General features: G+C 37.3%; 1 protein-coding gene across 3 annotated transcripts; it reads left to right on the forward strand.

The window, feature by feature from the left end:
- Positions 1–8,511: 8,511 nt before the first annotated feature.
- LOC110299155 (vomeronasal type-1 receptor 4-like) lies at positions 8,512–17,271 on the forward strand. 3 transcript variants are annotated; one of them, XM_085842234.1, is made up of 5 exons: positions 8,512–8,612; positions 8,858–8,914; positions 9,652–9,745; positions 13,838–13,919; positions 15,006–17,271. In XM_085842234.1, exons 4-5 carry the CDS (start codon positions 13,883–13,885, stop codon positions 15,947–15,949), a joined length of 981 nt encoding a protein of 326 aa, XP_085698360.1. In that variant the 5' UTR covers positions 8,512–8,612; positions 8,858–8,914; positions 9,652–9,745; positions 13,838–13,882; the 3' UTR covers positions 15,950–17,271. The 3 variants fall into 3 exon arrangements, with proteins under 3 accessions (XP_085698360.1, XP_085698358.1, XP_085698359.1); XM_085842232.1 differs by lacking the exon at positions 13,838–13,919; XM_085842233.1 differs by lacking the exon at positions 13,838–13,919 and having other exon boundaries at positions 8,585–8,721.
- Positions 17,272–17,300: the final 29 nt, after the last annotated feature.

The following is a 17,300-nucleotide window of genomic DNA, read 5'->3' on the forward strand; positions in this document are numbered from 1 at the left end:
GGAGTCCAACTCTCATCTGAGTTCCAGTGGTCAGAGCACTCTCTGCAGGCAAGCTCTCCTCTTGCAGTGCAGGTGTCCAGCAGTCTGGAGCTCTGATCTACCTCCTGAGTTCTGTGGTCAGAGCCCTCCCTGGAGGCTGACTCTCCTCTGGCAAAGAAGGTGCCCAGGGGTCTGGGTCTCAGTTCTGCCTCCTGGCTACAGATAAAGGTTCGACAGGACCCTGACCAAGAAGCTCTGTTGCTTCTACTGCCCATGTGCTCTCAGGTGATCAGGAGGTCCTAGGTGTGCTAGGGGTCCTGCAGTGTGCAGAGTCCTCTGGTTCCCTAGATGCCCTTGGCTGTGTTCACGCAGAAGATGGTGGGGCTGTCCCCAGCCTGAATGGATCCCAGCCTCTGGTAGGGCAGGGTTCCTCAGTCCCTGTTCCTGCTGGCACAAGACCCTCAATGATTCTTTGGAGCTGATGTTGTGTTCCATTCACCTGTGATCCCGAAGTCCTGAGGAGTGGAAAGCACTCTGAAGCCCTTAGTGGCCTTCGCTGGGCTCAGAAGGAATATGGGAGGGCCTGTAGGGGGAGTTCTTATGTCCTCCAGATTACTCTGCTACAACCTTAAAACTCCTAAGTATGTACCTATGCAGTGTAGAGTCCAGCTGCCAGCAGAAGTTTGCCTATTCTAGATTATTACCATGTGTTTTGCTGATTTGCACATTGTTTCCCAGAAAACTAAAAAAGGTATCTCTTGAAATACTTTTGCAGTATTTTGGTTCTCTTTGCAGTGTATGAATGTTTTGCCTTCATGCTTGTATGTTTTTGTTAATCAATTGGTTGTTTGGATTCACTCACTATACCACAGTTGACAACCAAGTCTCCAATGTCCATGTAATTTCCAACACTATCTGGGACATTGCTTAACCTTGAAACTTTATGTCATTTATGTTTCTTCCTGTAATACACTGAGCATTCCAAGGGAAAAAAGATTCCTTCCAACAATTCCTAATTTTGTGAATGTGTTCCTGTAATTCATTCTTTTTTTTTTTCTCCAAGGAAATATGAAGGCAAAGTAATGTGAAAGTAGTGCTCAATATTTCAGCTAAATGTGGTTAGGAACACAAACTGGTTATGAAAATAACTTATGGTTTGTCCATAAAGACTCCAATGAATAATAAATTTATTATTTGGGCACCTAGAGTCTAAACACAATCACAGGATCAACTTAGCCATTCAACACAGGACACACATTTATGTTTCCATGGTGTACACTAACCAGTACCCCATGAGTATTCATTGAGTATTTTTCCTATCAAGACAGTGGAGGGGCTGGAGAGATGGCTTAGCAATTAAGAGCATGGCTGCTCTTCCAGAGGTCCTGAGTTTAATTCCCAGCAACCATATAGTGGCTCACCACCATCTGTAATGGAATCTGATGCCCTCTTCTGGTGTTCTGAAAACAGCTATAGTGTACTCATATAAATAATAAAATAAAATAAAATAAAAGACACTGGAAAGAGAGTGAAGGTAGATGGAGCAGATCATGTAGGTTCTGTATCTAATTCTTTAAATCAACTAATAGATATTCCCTAAATAGATATTCATGTGTAATATGAGCTACTTAATGCTAGTGATCTGCTTTCTTCTATGGGGAGTCTACTTCTTGTTTCTGGAGGCTATTTCTTTCTAAATGGAGGCACCTAAGTGTGTGTGGAGGCTACTTCACGCTAGATGGAGCACCCTATTTCTATCCCATATGTAAGTATGATTCATTATGTCAACAGTGCTTCCCCTTGATAGTTCTGATTTAAGTCTATAATAGATTTTTTTTTATGTTTCTTTTCTTCCAGAACTTAAGTTTATTAAAAGACTTTAGGCTTCAAATTCTACATACAGAAATATATATTTATGCAATTTTTAAGACAATAAATAATTGCACTTGAATCTAAATTATTTTTACAATGTATATAAAAAGTTTATTATATGAATATATGAGAAATGGGCAGGAAGGTCTACTTTTTATTAATTCTGCATTTATATGAAGTCTTATTTTTTGTTAGATATTTTCTTCATTTACATTTAAAATGCTATCCCAAAAGTCCCCTATACACTCCCCTCGCCCTGCTTCCAAACTGACCCACTCCCACTTCCTGACCCTGGCATTCTCCTGTACTGGGGCATAGAATCTTTGCAAGACCAAGGGCCTCTCCTCCCAATGATGGCATCTAGGCCATGTTCTGCTACATATGCAAGTAGAGACACAAGCTCTGGGGTGTGTGGGGGTACTGGTTAGTTCATATTGTGTTTCCTCCTAGAGGGTTGCAGAACCCTTCAGCTCCTTGGGTACTTTTTCTAACTCCTCCATTGGGGGCACCGTGTTCCATCCAATAGAAGACTGTGAGCATCCACTTCTATGTTTGCCAGGCATTGGCATAGCCTCACAAGAGACAGTTATATCAGGGTCCTGCCAGCAAAATCTTGCTGGCATATTCAATAGTGTCTGCGTTTGGTGGCTGATTATGGGATCCCTGGGTGGGGCAGTCTCTAGATGGCCCTTACTTCCATCTCAGCTCAAAACTTTGTCTCTGTAACTCCTTCCATGGGCATTTTGTTCCCCATTCTAAGGAGGAATGAAGTATCCACACTTTAGTCTTTCTTCTTCTTGATTTTCATGTGTTTTGCAAATTGTATCTTGGACATTCTAAGTTTCTGGGCTAATATCCACTTATCAGTGAGTGCATATCATGTGAGTTCTTTGTAATTGGGTTACCTCACTCAGGATAATAACCTCCAGATCCATCCATTTGCCAAAGAGTTTCATAAATTTATTGTTTTTAATAGTTGAGTAGTACTTCATTTTGTAACTGTACCACATTTTCTGTATCCATTCCTCTGTTGATGGACATCTGGGCAGGGGGGGAGTATATAGGGGACTTTCGGGATATCATTTGAATTGTAAATGAAGAAAATATCTAATAAAAATTGTTAAAAAATAGAAAAAAGGATGCTATGAATATAGTGGAGCATGTGTCCTTATTACCAGTTGGAACATCTTCTGGGCATATGCCCAGGAGAGGTATTGCTGGATCTACCAATAGTACTACATCCAATTTTCTGAAGAACTGCCAGACTGATTTCCAGCGTGGTTGTACAAGCTTGCAATCTCACCAGCAATGGAGGAGTGTTCCTCTTTCTCCACATCCTCACAAGGATCTGCTGTCAGTTGAATTTTTGATCTTAGCCATTTTGACTGGTGTGAGGTGGAATCTCAGGGTTGTTTTGATTTGCATTTCCCTTATGATTAAGGATGTTGAACATTTTTTCAGGTGCTTCTCAGCCATTCAGTATTCCTCAGTTGAGAATTCTTTGTTTAGCTCTGTACTCCATTTTTAAAATAGGTTTATTTGATTTTCTGGGATCCAGCTTCTTGAGTTCTTTATATATATTGGATATTAGACCCTTGTGATTTAGGATTGGAAAAGATCCTTTCCAAATTTGTTGGTGGCCTTTTTGTCTTATTGACAGTGTCTTTTGCCTTACAGAAGCTTTGCAATTTTATGAGGTCCCATTTGTCGATTCTCGATCTTACAGTACAAGCTATTGCTATTCTGCTAAGGAATTTTCCCCCTGTGCCCATATCTTCAAAGATTTTCCCCACTTTCTCCTCTATAAGTTTCATTGTTTCTGGTTTTATGTGGAGTTCCTTGATCCACTTAGACTTGAGCTTTGTACAAGGAGGTAAGAATGGATCAATTTGAAATCTTCTACATGATAACTGACTTTTGAGCCAGCACCATTGTTATGTCTCCTTTTTCATGTCTGATTTTGTTAATTAGGATACTGTCCCTGTGCCCTCTAGTTAGTCTGGCTAAGGGTTTATCTATTTTGTTGATTTTTTCAATGAACCAGCTCCTGATTTGGTTGATTTTTTTTTGTATAGTTCTTTTTGTTTCAACTTGTTTGATTTCAGCCCTAAGTTTGATTATTTCCTGCAGTCTAATTCTCTTGGGTGAATTTGCTTCCTTTTGTTCTAGAGCTGTCAGGTTGCTAGTGTATGCTCTGTCTAGTTTCTTTTTGGAGACACTCAGAGCTATGAGTTTTCCTCTTAGGACTGCTTTCATTGTGTCCCATAAGTTTGTGTATGTGGTGGCTTCATTTTCAATAAAATCTAAAAAGTCCTTAATTTCATTCTTTATTTCTTCCTTGACCAAGTTATTGAATAGAGTGGTGTTCAGTTTCCATGTGAATGTTGGCTTTCTATTATTTATGTTGTTATTAAAGACCAGCCTTAGTCCGTGGTATCTGAAAGGATTCATTGGGAAATTTCAATATTTTTATATCTGTTTTAGCCTGTTTTATGACCAATTATACGGTCAATTTTGGAGAGGGTACAATTAGGTGCTGAGAAGAAGGTATATCCTTTTGTTTTAGGATAAAATATTTTGTAGATATCTGTTAAATCTATTTGTTTCATAACTTCTGTTAGTTTCACTGTGTCTCTGTTTAGTTTCTGTTTCCAGGATCTGTGGAATTGATGAGAGTGGGTTGTTGAAGTCTCCCACTATAATTGTGTGAGGTACAATGTGTGCTTTGAGCTTTACCAAAGTTTTGTTTTTTTAATGAATGTGTATGACCTTGAATTAGGAGTGTAGATATTCAGAATTGAGAGTTCATCTTGGCAGATTTTACCTTTGATGAGTATGAAGTGCCCCTCCTTGTCTTTTTTGATAACTCTTTGGGTTGGAAGTCAATTTTATTTGATATTATCATGGCTAATCCAGCTTGTTTCTTGGGACTGTTTGCTTGGAAAATTGTTTTCCAGCATTTTACTCTGGGGTAGTGTCTGTGTTTTCCCTGAGGTTGGTTTCCTGTAAGTAGCAAAATGTTGGGTCCTGTTTGTGTAGCCAGTCTGTTAGTCTATGTCTTTTTATTGGGGAATTGAGTCCAATGATATTAAGAGATATTAAGGAAAAGTAATTGTTGCTTCCTGTTATTTTTGTTGTTAGATTTGGGATTCTGTTCTTGTGGCTATCTTTTTTAGATTTGTTTAAGGATTACTTTCTTGCTTTTTCTAAGGCATGATTTCCCTCCTTGTGTTGGAGTTTTCCCTTTATTATCCTTTGAAGGGCTGAATTGATATTGAAAGATATTGTGTGAATTTGTTTTTGTCATGGAATACCTTGGTTTCTCCATCTATGGTAATTGAGAGTTTTGCTGGGTATAGTAGCCTGGGCTGCCATTTGTGTTCTTTTAAAGTCTATATAACATCTCTCCAGGATTTTCTGGCTTTTATAGTCTCTGGTTAGAAGTCTGGAGTAATTCTAATAAGCCTGCCTTCATGTGTTACTTTACATTTTTTCCATACTGCTTTTAATATTCTGTCTTTATTTAGTGCATTTGTTGTTCTGATTATTATGTGTTGGGAGGAATTTCTTTTCTGGTCCTGTCTATTTACAGTTCTGTAGGCTTCTTGTATGTTCATGGGCATCTCTTTCTTTAGGTATGGGAAGTTTTCTTCTACAATTTTGTTGAAGATATTTTCTGGCCCTTTAAGTGGAAATCATCGTACCTATTATCCTTAGGTTTGTTCTTCTCATTGTGTCCTGGATTTTTTGGATATTTTGAGTTAGGACCATTTTGCATTTTGCATTTTCTTTGATTGTTGTGTCCATGTTTTCTATGGAATCTTCTGTTCCTGTGATTCTCTCTTCCATCTCTTGTATTCTGTTGCTGATGCTCACATCTATGGTTCCTGATTTCTTTCCTAGTGTTTCTATCTCCAGAGTTATCTCCCTTTGGGATTTCTTCATTGTTTCTACTTCCATTTTATGATCTTGGATGGTTTTGTTCAAGTCCATCACCTGTTTGGTTGTGTTTTCTTGTAATTCCTTTTGGTATTTTTGTGTCTCTTCTTTAAGGGCTTCTACGTGTTTAGCAGTGTTCTCCTGTATTTCTTTAAGTGAGTTATTAAAGTCCTTCTTGATGTCCTCTACCAGCATCATGAGATATGATTTTAAATCAGAATCTTGCTTTTTGAATGTGTTGAGGGTATTCAGGACTCGCTGTGGTGGGAGTACTGTGTTCTGATGTTGCCGAGTGGTCTTGGATTTTTTAAATAAGATTCTTAAGTTTGCCTTTCACCATATGTTCATCTCTGGTGTTAGATGTTCTAGCTGTCTCTGGCTGGAGCTTTTTCCTCCTATGATTGTATTAGCCTTTGTCTGCTCTCCTGGGAGTCCAACTCTCTCTTGAGACCCAGTGGTTAGAGAACTCTCTGTAGGCAAGCTCTCCTCTTGCAGGGAAAGTGCACAGAAGTCTGGAGCTCAGATCCACCTCTTGAGTCCAGAGGTCAGCGCCCTCCCTGGAGGCCAACTCTCCTCTGGTGGGGAAGGGGTCCAGGGGTCTGGGTCTCAGCTCTGTCTCCTGGCTGAGGATGAAGGCCCGAAGGTACCCTGTCTAAGAATCTTTGTTGCTTTTGTTCCCCACATGCTCTCCTGTGTAGACTGGTCTCAGTGATCCCAAGATCCTGGGTGTGTTAGGACCCCCTGAGTTCATGCCCAAGATGGCTCCGGGCTGGCACTGACTGGAATGAACCCCAGCCACTGGTCGGGCAGGTTTCCTTTGTCCCTATTCCTGCTGGCACAAGACCTTCTGGGATTTTTGTTTTTGTTTTTGTTTTTTTGGAATAGACGTTGCGTTCCACTGACCAGTAATCCCAAGATTCTGGGTGTGCTAGGCGCCTGCAGTGTGGAAAGTCCTCTCAGGACCTGGGGACCCTCTGCCGAGTTCGTGCCCAAGATGGCGGGGAGCTCATATGAAGTCTTCTGAATGGAAGATTTCCTTCAGTGATAAGCATTGTACATTTTTAGGCACATTCATCTTTCTTTCCCTGAGCAGATGTCACAGAAAGAAGGAATTTCTATGATTTAAGCACCTGACACTTGTCAAGACCCTGAATTTAATGTTGTCTAAACTCAAAAGATAAAAGCTGCCCAGTGACTAGTTACTTTTTATTTTTTTAAAAAATATTTACTTTTATGTGTTTGAATATTTTGCCTTATTCATGTATGTGTACTATGCATTTGCCTGGTGCTCATGGAGGTCAGAAGAGGAAGTGGAATCACCTGGTATGGCTACTATGTAACAAGTGGATACTGAGAATGCAGATGAGTCCTATGCAAAAGCAACAACTGTTCTTGACTTCTGAGTTATCTCTACAGCTCCGGGGTAACTAGTTTTAGGAGAATATCTTTTTTCATGTACAAATATTATAAAGAAAACTTCCATTCATCATGTTTTAGGAGAATGCAGGTGAGAATAGAATTTTGTTAATTTCCAAAACATAGAGTTGAAACAATTTAAAATCCTGCCATTATCAAGAGTCAATAAAGACAGATCAAAGAGCAACCGTTTGGTTCTGCTGCTACAATGTGACTACTATGGATGTGAGTTTTTAAATCTTGTGTCATTATTTTGAGAAAGGCAAATCCCAATAATTAATGGTATTTAATGAAAGCTGTCCTCTTAGAATTCATGACTACATCCAGCTGTATTCAATTACAGCTTTTTACAGTAGCCTTCTTTATCATGGCTCACACTAATAGTATCTATGCACCAACTGTAAATATAAGTTGTTTTGTAGGCATACAATGGCATTCTGTACATCATGAAGGCCAATGAAGTATGACACACAGGACATGGGTAAGTCACTGACCTGGAGGATACAATGTATACCCATTCATGGCCTCTCTCTTTTCTCATACCCCATAATATTTGGAAAATTTTGAATGAAAATGTGGATATGATTACTCCAAGGTATCAATGAGGAAAAGATTTTTATTGTAAAGATGAGGGACATAAGACTCAGGCATCTGGAAGTGTATAGGGCAGGGAAGGAATGTAGTATACAGACAAGGCTAGTAGACTGAACTGTGCCATGAAAGGAGAGATAGGTGGTATAAGTGAGATAATGGAAGAGAGGTCCAAGGGAATCAAGAGAACAATGTTGTCAAGAGAAGAACCAAAAAGAGGAGGAACAAGGGAAAAACCAAGAGCCCAAGAGCACCTGGCCAAAATGCGTTTATAGAAAAAATAAGCAAAGAAAAGAAGTGAAGCTCATGAGCCTGAGAAGTTTAGGGTCAAGAAGCAGAGAGAAGCCAGGACTCTGTAAGAGGTATTTACTATACCGTAAGATTCTGGCAGTCAGAAAATGCAGTTAATTTGGCTTCTCAATTAGCCATTATCCTGAGTATCTTTGGGACCAAACAATTTTAAGGTGTTGAAACTGTCTCAGATGCTGGGTGATAGAGAAATGATCTCCAGAGGCAAGGCCATGCAACTTAATTATATTTTGATAACAATGAAGTTTCTTCTGCATGCCTCTCTGCCATACCCTTTGTTCTCTAAAGGATGACAAAAATGTTTCCATTGTGATTCCTAATTGCTTCCTTGGAGTTGCTGATGTAACTTGCACTTTTTTGTTTTGTTTTATTTTCTTCCAGAAACTCAGGTCCAAGGTGTTTAAAAGTTACTTCACACCCTTGTGGAGATGTTGTCATGAATTTAGGGTTGAGTTGAAAATCACCAATCTTCTGGGATGGAATACCAAGGAATCATGAGCCTTTAAGTCAGTGCAAATATCTCACCATTGTTTAGTAGAGACTCACTTGCCATAGCAGCATGCACCATCATGATATCTTTGAGCACTAAGATAAAGTGACCAGAACATAGATGTAGTAAGACCTAAAGACTTTAAAAAACACTCCTTGGAGAAGCCACACTCCTGTTCTCAGATGCATTTTATTTTTTTCCCAAATGACTTTTTAAAATAGTAGTTGTACTTAAAATGTTTATTATTATTTTTTTCTACAGATATGCTGAAAGGTCGAAAGAAAAGGAAGGAGTAAAGGAAGAAAGAAAGAAGTCAAGGTGGGCAAGAGTAACTTGATTTAAGGAGTGGGAACTTGAATGAGTTTTTGTATGAAATTGAGATATTTCAACACGGGGCAGAGTAGACTTTCTCTAATCCTCCCTAAACTGTGTGAACCCTGTTCCTCTGATAAGCTGCTACTGAATCTTTATCACAGATAAAACCTTGTTTTCTTCTCTCCTTTCTTCCCTTAGCCTCTGTCCCTCATCTCTGTCTTGTCTCTGTATCTTTCTACCTCTCTCCATCTCTTTCTGTGACTCTTTTCCTAAATGTTAGTTTTAAAAGGAAGATTTGATGGCATTCTTCATTGCTCCTTTACTGCTGGCACTAAGGGTCACAGCCAGAGCTTTGCAATGGCTAGACATACTGTGATTCAAAAGTACCTTTGTAGTTTTCAATCCTCACATTCACCTACTTATATACTTCTGGAAGTGATGCATTCTGTTTTTGTGTCTAGGTAGTTAGATTATAGGAATGAGCAAAATACAATACTAATACTAGTAAATTAAATTTTTATCAATGATAGCATTATTTTTTTTCTACTAGAAAAAAGTAAATTTTATGGAAGACTGGGATTGAGAGATAATTGAATGAATCACAAGTAAGGGGTAAATGCATGTTAAATTCATATTTAATGTCTTGGTTCTTTAGCGATTCTGAAATATGATAGATGTTTTTCTGATTCTGTTTCTATGTTTTACTAAATATAACTGAAAATTGTTTTTTATATGGTTAGCTCATGTGTTACCTGCAAGAACACAAACATACAGTGGTCTTCTCATATGAAGTCTGTCCACATATCCCTTTATACTTCTGGAGAATAGACACAGGTATGTTTGACTTTCTTTGTTCCTATCATCATGGCCACTGTCTAGAGTTTCTGAAGCTGTCATATACCTGCTTGATGTTAGAGATTTCTGTTAATACATAAAACTCAAACCAAAACAACAAAACCAGAGCTCTACCACATTATACACCTGACACTCTTCCAATTCTTCTTTATAGACAAAATGCAAGCATCATTGTGACTCTAAATTTGATATCACTAAGCTAAGAGCCCATGTCAGCTATGACTTTAGTTGACTGTCATTTCTGTAGCTCTATATCATACAACATAACCTGAACTTCATATATTAACTATAATTTCCTTACATTGAAGATTAGAACTAATGTCAAACTACAACATTTATCATGTTAAACTTTTTTAGTATATAGTTAGTTCAGTAATGTGAAAAGTGATCTGAATGTATTGCAGGTTATTTCCAGATTTCATTACAACCTAAATCTAGGTGACCATGAGTCAAATGTCTATCACTTTCTCCTTGTAGCCCCATAAATCATCATTCTAGTGTCTTTTAATGTTTCATTACATAAATCATATATTGTTAGGGAGGGAATGTCCACCTTAAACAGGATACAGTGTGGAGGTTAGAAAACATGATTTGTGAACTTGGTCTCTCTTTCCAACATGGGATCCCTGATAGAACTTTAATTATCGGAATAGGTAAAAGCACATTTACCCACTGACAAGTCTTGATGGTCTCATCAATTTAGTTCCTATATATTTTTGTTGATCACTGTAATTACATGAAACAATCATGCAGCAATATAATGGGCCATAGCCCTTAATAGGAGATCTGCTGTGGTTGTCTATGTTGTAGTATGTATCAACCTTCTTTTCAAAGGATAAATGCTTTACCATTGTGTGTACTCATCATGTTTTCTCCATGAGTTTGTTGCTGATGGACATGTGGAATGATTGAATCTCTCATGGTTTTTGAGTGACTCTGTTGTGGAAGAGTCTAAGAAGGTACCTCTCCTAGGCACAGCTTTTAATTCTTTTTAAAATTATACTAAAAATTGGAATTTGTCAACGAAATAGCAATGCCTCTTTCATATGAAAAAGTATTTTCTACCATAGGACATTTATACCATAAGAACTTTTAGAAAGGTATTTATAATATAAACAAAATTAATAAAGCATAAGAAATAGGTCACCAGGCAATGGTGGCACACGCCTTTAATCCCAGCACTTGGGAGGCAGAGGCAGGCGGATTTCTGGGTTTGAGGCCAGCCTGGTCTACAGAGTGAGTTCCAGGACAGCCAGGGCTACACAGAGAAACCCTGCCTCAGAAAAAACAACAACAAAAAAACAAACAAACAAAAAAAAGCTATAAGAAATAGCTTTTAGGAGGACAATGATTACAATTTAAAATAAACTGTATAAAGCACAAGGGGAATGTACATTTATACTATGTTTTTCAGAGAAAATATCAGGGACTCAGCCAATACTTTTTTTCCTCAGATGATTTCATGCTGTGGGTTAAAATGGTGTCCTGCGTCCGGGTTGGGCTGTGAGAAGTCAAGTCGCAGGACCCTGCTCTGGAGGTGGGAAAGCACAGTCTGTGGTCCCTATGGAACTGCTGGAGTCAGGCTCGTGGGTCCCTGGGCCCCTCAGAGGCCAGGAATGGCAGGTTCTAGCTTTTCAGCACTGCAGACACTGCTGAGTAAGGCTGAAGAACTGAGAATGGAGTGGGGGTTGGGGGGCTGCAGGGCTAGATCTAGCCAGGGGCCAGAGGGAAAAGGGGAGTGGAGAAGACAGGATGAGAGTCTTTGGCTTGTTCAGGAGGATAGCTTGGTTTGGCGGAGACTGGCTGAGAATGCAGACAGGCTTCCTGCGTGAGATTAGACATGGCTCTTTAGAGAAGTCCTGCTCCATTGTTCCCCATGGCAGGTTTTGATGAGAAGAGACAGTCCGTGGTTTTAAGGCGCTTATTGTCCTGGCAGAGAGTTGTGATGAGTGAAACCATGCCTCCCTTTATCAGAGTGGGCCTGAGGTTAAATACATTTTGCAGGGAGGAGTGTCTGGGAAGGAGAGCTTAATTGGCTAAGTCCTTCAGGCCTTTAGATACCTCATTAAAATGGAGATGTGCCTTGAGGCTATGTTATCTGTAGTCATGTCCTCTACCTGTGGAGGGGCTTGGGGTGTTGCTCTACAGGACTGATGGCCACAGAATTATGGAGAGCTGAGGCTTCCTATCAGGAGCCTCGTGTCTGGTAGCATGGCAAACGCCTTCGGTTCCTTTCAGGAATACCTGCTGGGTCTTTGGGGTTTAAACCTAGCTCAACCAGAAAAAGGCTACCTTTCATGGTCCCACACCATGCATAAAATGACAACACAGTCACTGTATCACCAAAAAATAGGGATTACAAATATCATTCTTCTACAACTTTACATGCTGATGAACATTTATACAAAAAGAATAGAACTGTGTTCATCTTTCATTCACTACACTTTGGGTTTGATCCCCAGCACTTCCAATATAATAAAATTCCTATAGAAGAGAAGTAAGACAGGATTGATCATGGCAATTTTAAGTATTGAACATAAGACTGTAACATTGCATTGATTATAAGAACTGTCATTAAATAGCAAATTAAAAAAAAAACAAAGCAAAAAAATAGCAAAATTTGCTATGAAACCATAATCTTTTTTTAAAATTTGCTTTGTTTTTAAAAATTATAATTATCATTCATATTGTTTCATTTCATTATGACATTTTCAAACAAATTAATTTTGGAGCCTGTTTTTTACTTTTCTCCTTCACTCTTCAGACACCCTCTTGCCTCTCTCCATATCCTTGATAAACCATTTCAGTTTATTGACACCCTGTCCTATTACCTCCCCTTGATTCTTCAACACCGCTGTTTTCCCCTTACCTTTTTGACTTTTTTTTGCCCTAATCCACTTTTTTCTCAACAGTTACTACATATGAACATTGAGATCTATGCCTTTGTTTGAGAAAGAAAATATTTTTCCTCTGAGTCTATGTCACCTTGCTGAATTATTTGCTATTCCATCTAGTTCCTGAAAATTATATTTCATTTTCATTTTAGAGATGAACAAAATTCCACTGTGTATTGGTAATGCTCTTCTATTATCTGCCTATGTACTCCTAGAATGGACATAATTTCCTTGCTATTGTGAATAAATCAGCAGTTTACATGGATGTATCTCTATGTTAGGACACAGAATCCTTTAGGTATATGGGAAAATTATATAGCTATATTAGATTGTAATGCTAATTTAATTATTTGAGAACTCTTTGTATTTACTTCTTTAATACATGTAGTACGTTACCATCCTACTGGTAGTCATTCTAAAGCATGTGATGAAGTCTCAAACTAGTAATTTGCATTTTCCCAAGAGCTAAAGAAGTTGAATACTTGAGTAAAAAAACAAAACAAAAACAAAACAAAACAAAACAAAACAAAACAAAACAAAACAAAACAAAACAAAACAAAACAAAACAAAACATTCAGTGCACATTTGTGCTTCAGTCTTAAGGAAATCCTTGCCCATTTCATTAACCTGTATGTTAACTGAAAAGTTTGTGGAGTGTTTAATCTTCTTTTCCTTTGTACATCCTAGGTTTTAAGCTCCTTGCTGAAATACTCAAGTCAATGATTTTTCTTTTGATATGTGGATTGTATGTCTACTTGACTGGTAGTTTTCTTTAATGTGCAGAATATTTTTAATGTAGTTCTACACATTGACTCTTGGTACATTTCCTGTGCTATTGAGTTCTGTTGCCTCTCTACATCTTATATTAGTAAAATGTTCCCCTGAAAGTTTTAGCATTTCTGGTTTAGAATAATTTAACATTAATTGTTATGCAAGGTGAGGAGATAAAGAGGCAACACAGTTTGTCTGCATATGGATATCTATCCACTCAGGATCAGAAGGTCTGAGCACCTAGTCACATCAAACGTTCAAGAAAGAAATGATGGTATATTTGCAAATTCTTCCTGAGAACTGCTGAAACTCTAAAGGGCAATGGCAGAGAAAGGCAGATTCCTCTTTTCTCCTTACTCAACACTGGTCATTTACAATGTGATTCCTTATCTTCTCATGTCCCCAGATCCGTCTCCAGCATTTTTCATTAATAACAAGTGTTGATAACTAGATGATTAGAGATGCAGTAACACAACATTTGGAACTTGGTAATTATTTTACAATTTTGTTGAAGAAAAAACCGCTAACTTGCATAATTTCTATATTTTACTTTCCTATAACTCTGCATTAGGGTTCTTATTTCTCCATATGCTCAGCACTTCTGCCTTTATTTATGTGATTTTTCAACACCTGTTTATATTAGATGTGATGATTCCTCCTTGGATGGACCTTTGTTTTGCATCCCATCACTGTAGTCCCTTAATTATTGCTGATGCTAAGCCTCATTTTGCACACATTATGGACATTTCTGAATTGTCTATAGGCAATTAATGCAAGTCATGCACGCATTTCCCACTTGTTTTATATTCTATGTATTTTCAATTTTACTTTTAAATATTCCTTTTAGGGTAAAGAGATGAGTCATGGTTAAAAGTATATACTGCCTCTGGTCTCTGCTCTCACTCACACTCACATGCAACCTTCTCAACATACACACATAATTAAAAGCTTGCAAATAAACACAAATCTGAAAATAAGATATTCTTTACATATTCTGATATTCAATCATTCATCATAAATATGATTTTCAAATATTTTCTGGTTTTTTTGTCTTGGTAAATTTTGAATTCTTTTTCATGTGAATTTTAGAAATAAATGGCATATTTTAAAAATTCTTTCTTTGAAAATTGATCCCAAATTATTGTGTTTAGTCAAAAGCAATAGATACATTAATCTTTTTGCTTTTATTTATTTATTTATTTATTTATTTATTTATTACTTTTTGAGAATATGATTCTTTGCATATAGCTATGACTGTTCTGAAACTGTTTCTGTAGACCAGAGTAAGCTTAGAATTATAGTTCTGTCTGTTTCTGAGTCTTGAGTCCTAATATTAAAGAGTGCACCACTATATCCAGGAAAAACTTTAAACTTTAGTAAACATAGCCAATATTTTTCATTTTAATAATAAGGAAATATCTACTTCTATAAAGAAAAAATGAAATATTCTTCAATGCTAGTGCTATATAAATAAGTGATGACTATTTTATTCTAGCTAACTTTACAAAATAATGCATACTTAATATATTAGCAGGATTTCTTAACCATAATAAATTTATTTACCTTTTCAATAGGGATGAAAATGACATCTGCAAACTTGGTAGTGGGAATATTACTCTTCTCCCAGATTGTAATGGGAATGCTTGGCAATTCCTCAATACTATTTTATTATGCCATTTTGATATTCACTGGGAAGCATTTAATGCCGAAAGACCTGATTATAGAGCACTTGACATTTGCCAACTGCTTGTCTATCATCTCAAAAGGCATTCCACAGACACTGTCAGATTTGGGATTTAAAAATTTCCTAGATGATATTGGATGTAAACTGATAATGTATATTTATCGAATAGTGAGGGGGATGTCTCTGTATGCCATGTGCCTATTGAGTTGCTTCCAAGCAATCACAATCAGCTCCAGGAACTCTAGGTTGATGATACTTAAACACAAAGCCACGAAGTACATTGGTCCCTCCTGCCTAGTTAGTTGGCTTGTGCACCTGCTTCTAAACATTATGACTCCAGTAAAAGTGATAGGCCCCATTTCTAGCAAAAATATGACGAACATGATGAGTTATGGGTACTGCTCATGGTTCACTTCCAACAATGTTGCAACTGCATTGTATATGTTCTTACTGTGCTTCTGTGATGGCCTGTGTCTAAGTCTAATGACATGTTCAAGTGTTTCCATGGTGAGTATCCTTTACAAACATAAGAGACAAGTTAAGCATATCCACAGTGCTCAGCAATTTTTGAAAGTCTTGCCTGAGGACAAAGCCACCCAAATTATTCTCATCCTGGTGTGCACATTTGTCATCTCTTACTCAATATCTTCTATTCGTGTAATCTTTACAACCTACTCTGAGGGATCAGTGCTATGGGGAGTAAGTGTATTTATATTTCTAGAAATATGCTTCCCCATATTTTGCCCCTTTGTTCTCATCAGCAATATCAAGTGTAGTTTCAAACTGTTTATACCCTGCTGTGGTAAGAGATACCTTCCTCCAAATATTACTTGATACATGGTCATCTTTATTATACATTGCCATAGTTATTATATTCTTTTGTAAAATGTAGTTCAGTAACACTGCACTTCGAAAATATCAATCATCTTTTAACTGACTTCTATTAATGTATTTTGATCACTAGGTATTTTATCATAAAGTATATTTTTTACAGAATTAATTATCCAATAGTGAGCAAATTTCAAATACATAGAATCATCACAATATACAAGTTACTATGTGATATTATACAAAAATATAGGAGAATATGAAAAAATATCTGGGGACCAGACCTTATCTGAAGTCTATAGAGTCAAGTAATGATTTCTTGACACCTCCTTTCTGTCTGTCTGTCTGTCTCTCTCATACACACACACAAACATAAATACACATACAAAAAAACACATGCTCCCACATGCTCATATATGTGTATGTGTGTACCTTTATTTTTATGTGTTTGTGATTTTTTCTGCAAGTATGTTTTTGCACCACTTGTACAAAGTATCTTCAATGATCAGAAGATGCATTAAAAATTGTAAATCTGCAGTCACACATGCTTGTGTACCAACACTGGGTGCTGAAATTAAAACCTGCTGGAATAGCATAGTCTTCTGGACTAGCAATCAGTGTTCTTATCACCAATTTGTCTTTTATACAATGAGTTTTTTCATTTAAATTTTTTTAATGTTGTGTATATGTGTGTGCTTCAAAACAACTATGTGCATCACATACAATGTCTGCTGTTGATAGCTGCAAGCAGAGCATGTTGGATCCCCTGCTACTGGAGTTACATGCAGTTGTGAGCTACCTGAATTGCTTGCTGGAAACTGAACTCAGTTTCCTTTGCAAAATCATTATAAGATTTCCACACTTAGCCAGATTACTAGCTCCAAATTGTTGTTTATTACTTCTTATGTATAGGTACTACAATTCTTCAAATAGCATTTGGCCTGAAAATATTACAGAAGAATAAATGTGACAGAGGTCATCTTAAAAATATTGTCAGTCTCAGAAAAAATATTGCATTTTCTTTCATGTAAAATCAAGGGACAAAAAGATATCAGAGGAAAACATGAACTACTGAAAAGAGGAAAAGAACAGGAGAGTAAAAAAGAAGGGGTATACAAATGAGATAATGGAGGATAAATATGATGCAGTCACAAAATGTACAGCCATGAAAGCATCACGATGTAATCCATTTCTATGTACAATTAATGAATGCTTTAAAATATAAAGTAATTAAAACCTGTTACAACCTCCTGTTACATATTTGGTTCCTTTTATAACAACTATTGCCATGACTCTATCTCCTACATGCCATGTACTATAATATCCACTTCATAAAAGGTTCATCAAAATATTTTAA

Source organism: Mus caroli, unplaced genomic scaffold (genome assembly GCF_978045245.1).
Source record: "Mus caroli unplaced genomic scaffold, Mus_caroli_1 scaffold_8, whole genome shotgun sequence".
NCBI classification, from domain to species: Eukaryota; Metazoa; Chordata; class Mammalia; order Rodentia; family Muridae; genus Mus; species Mus caroli.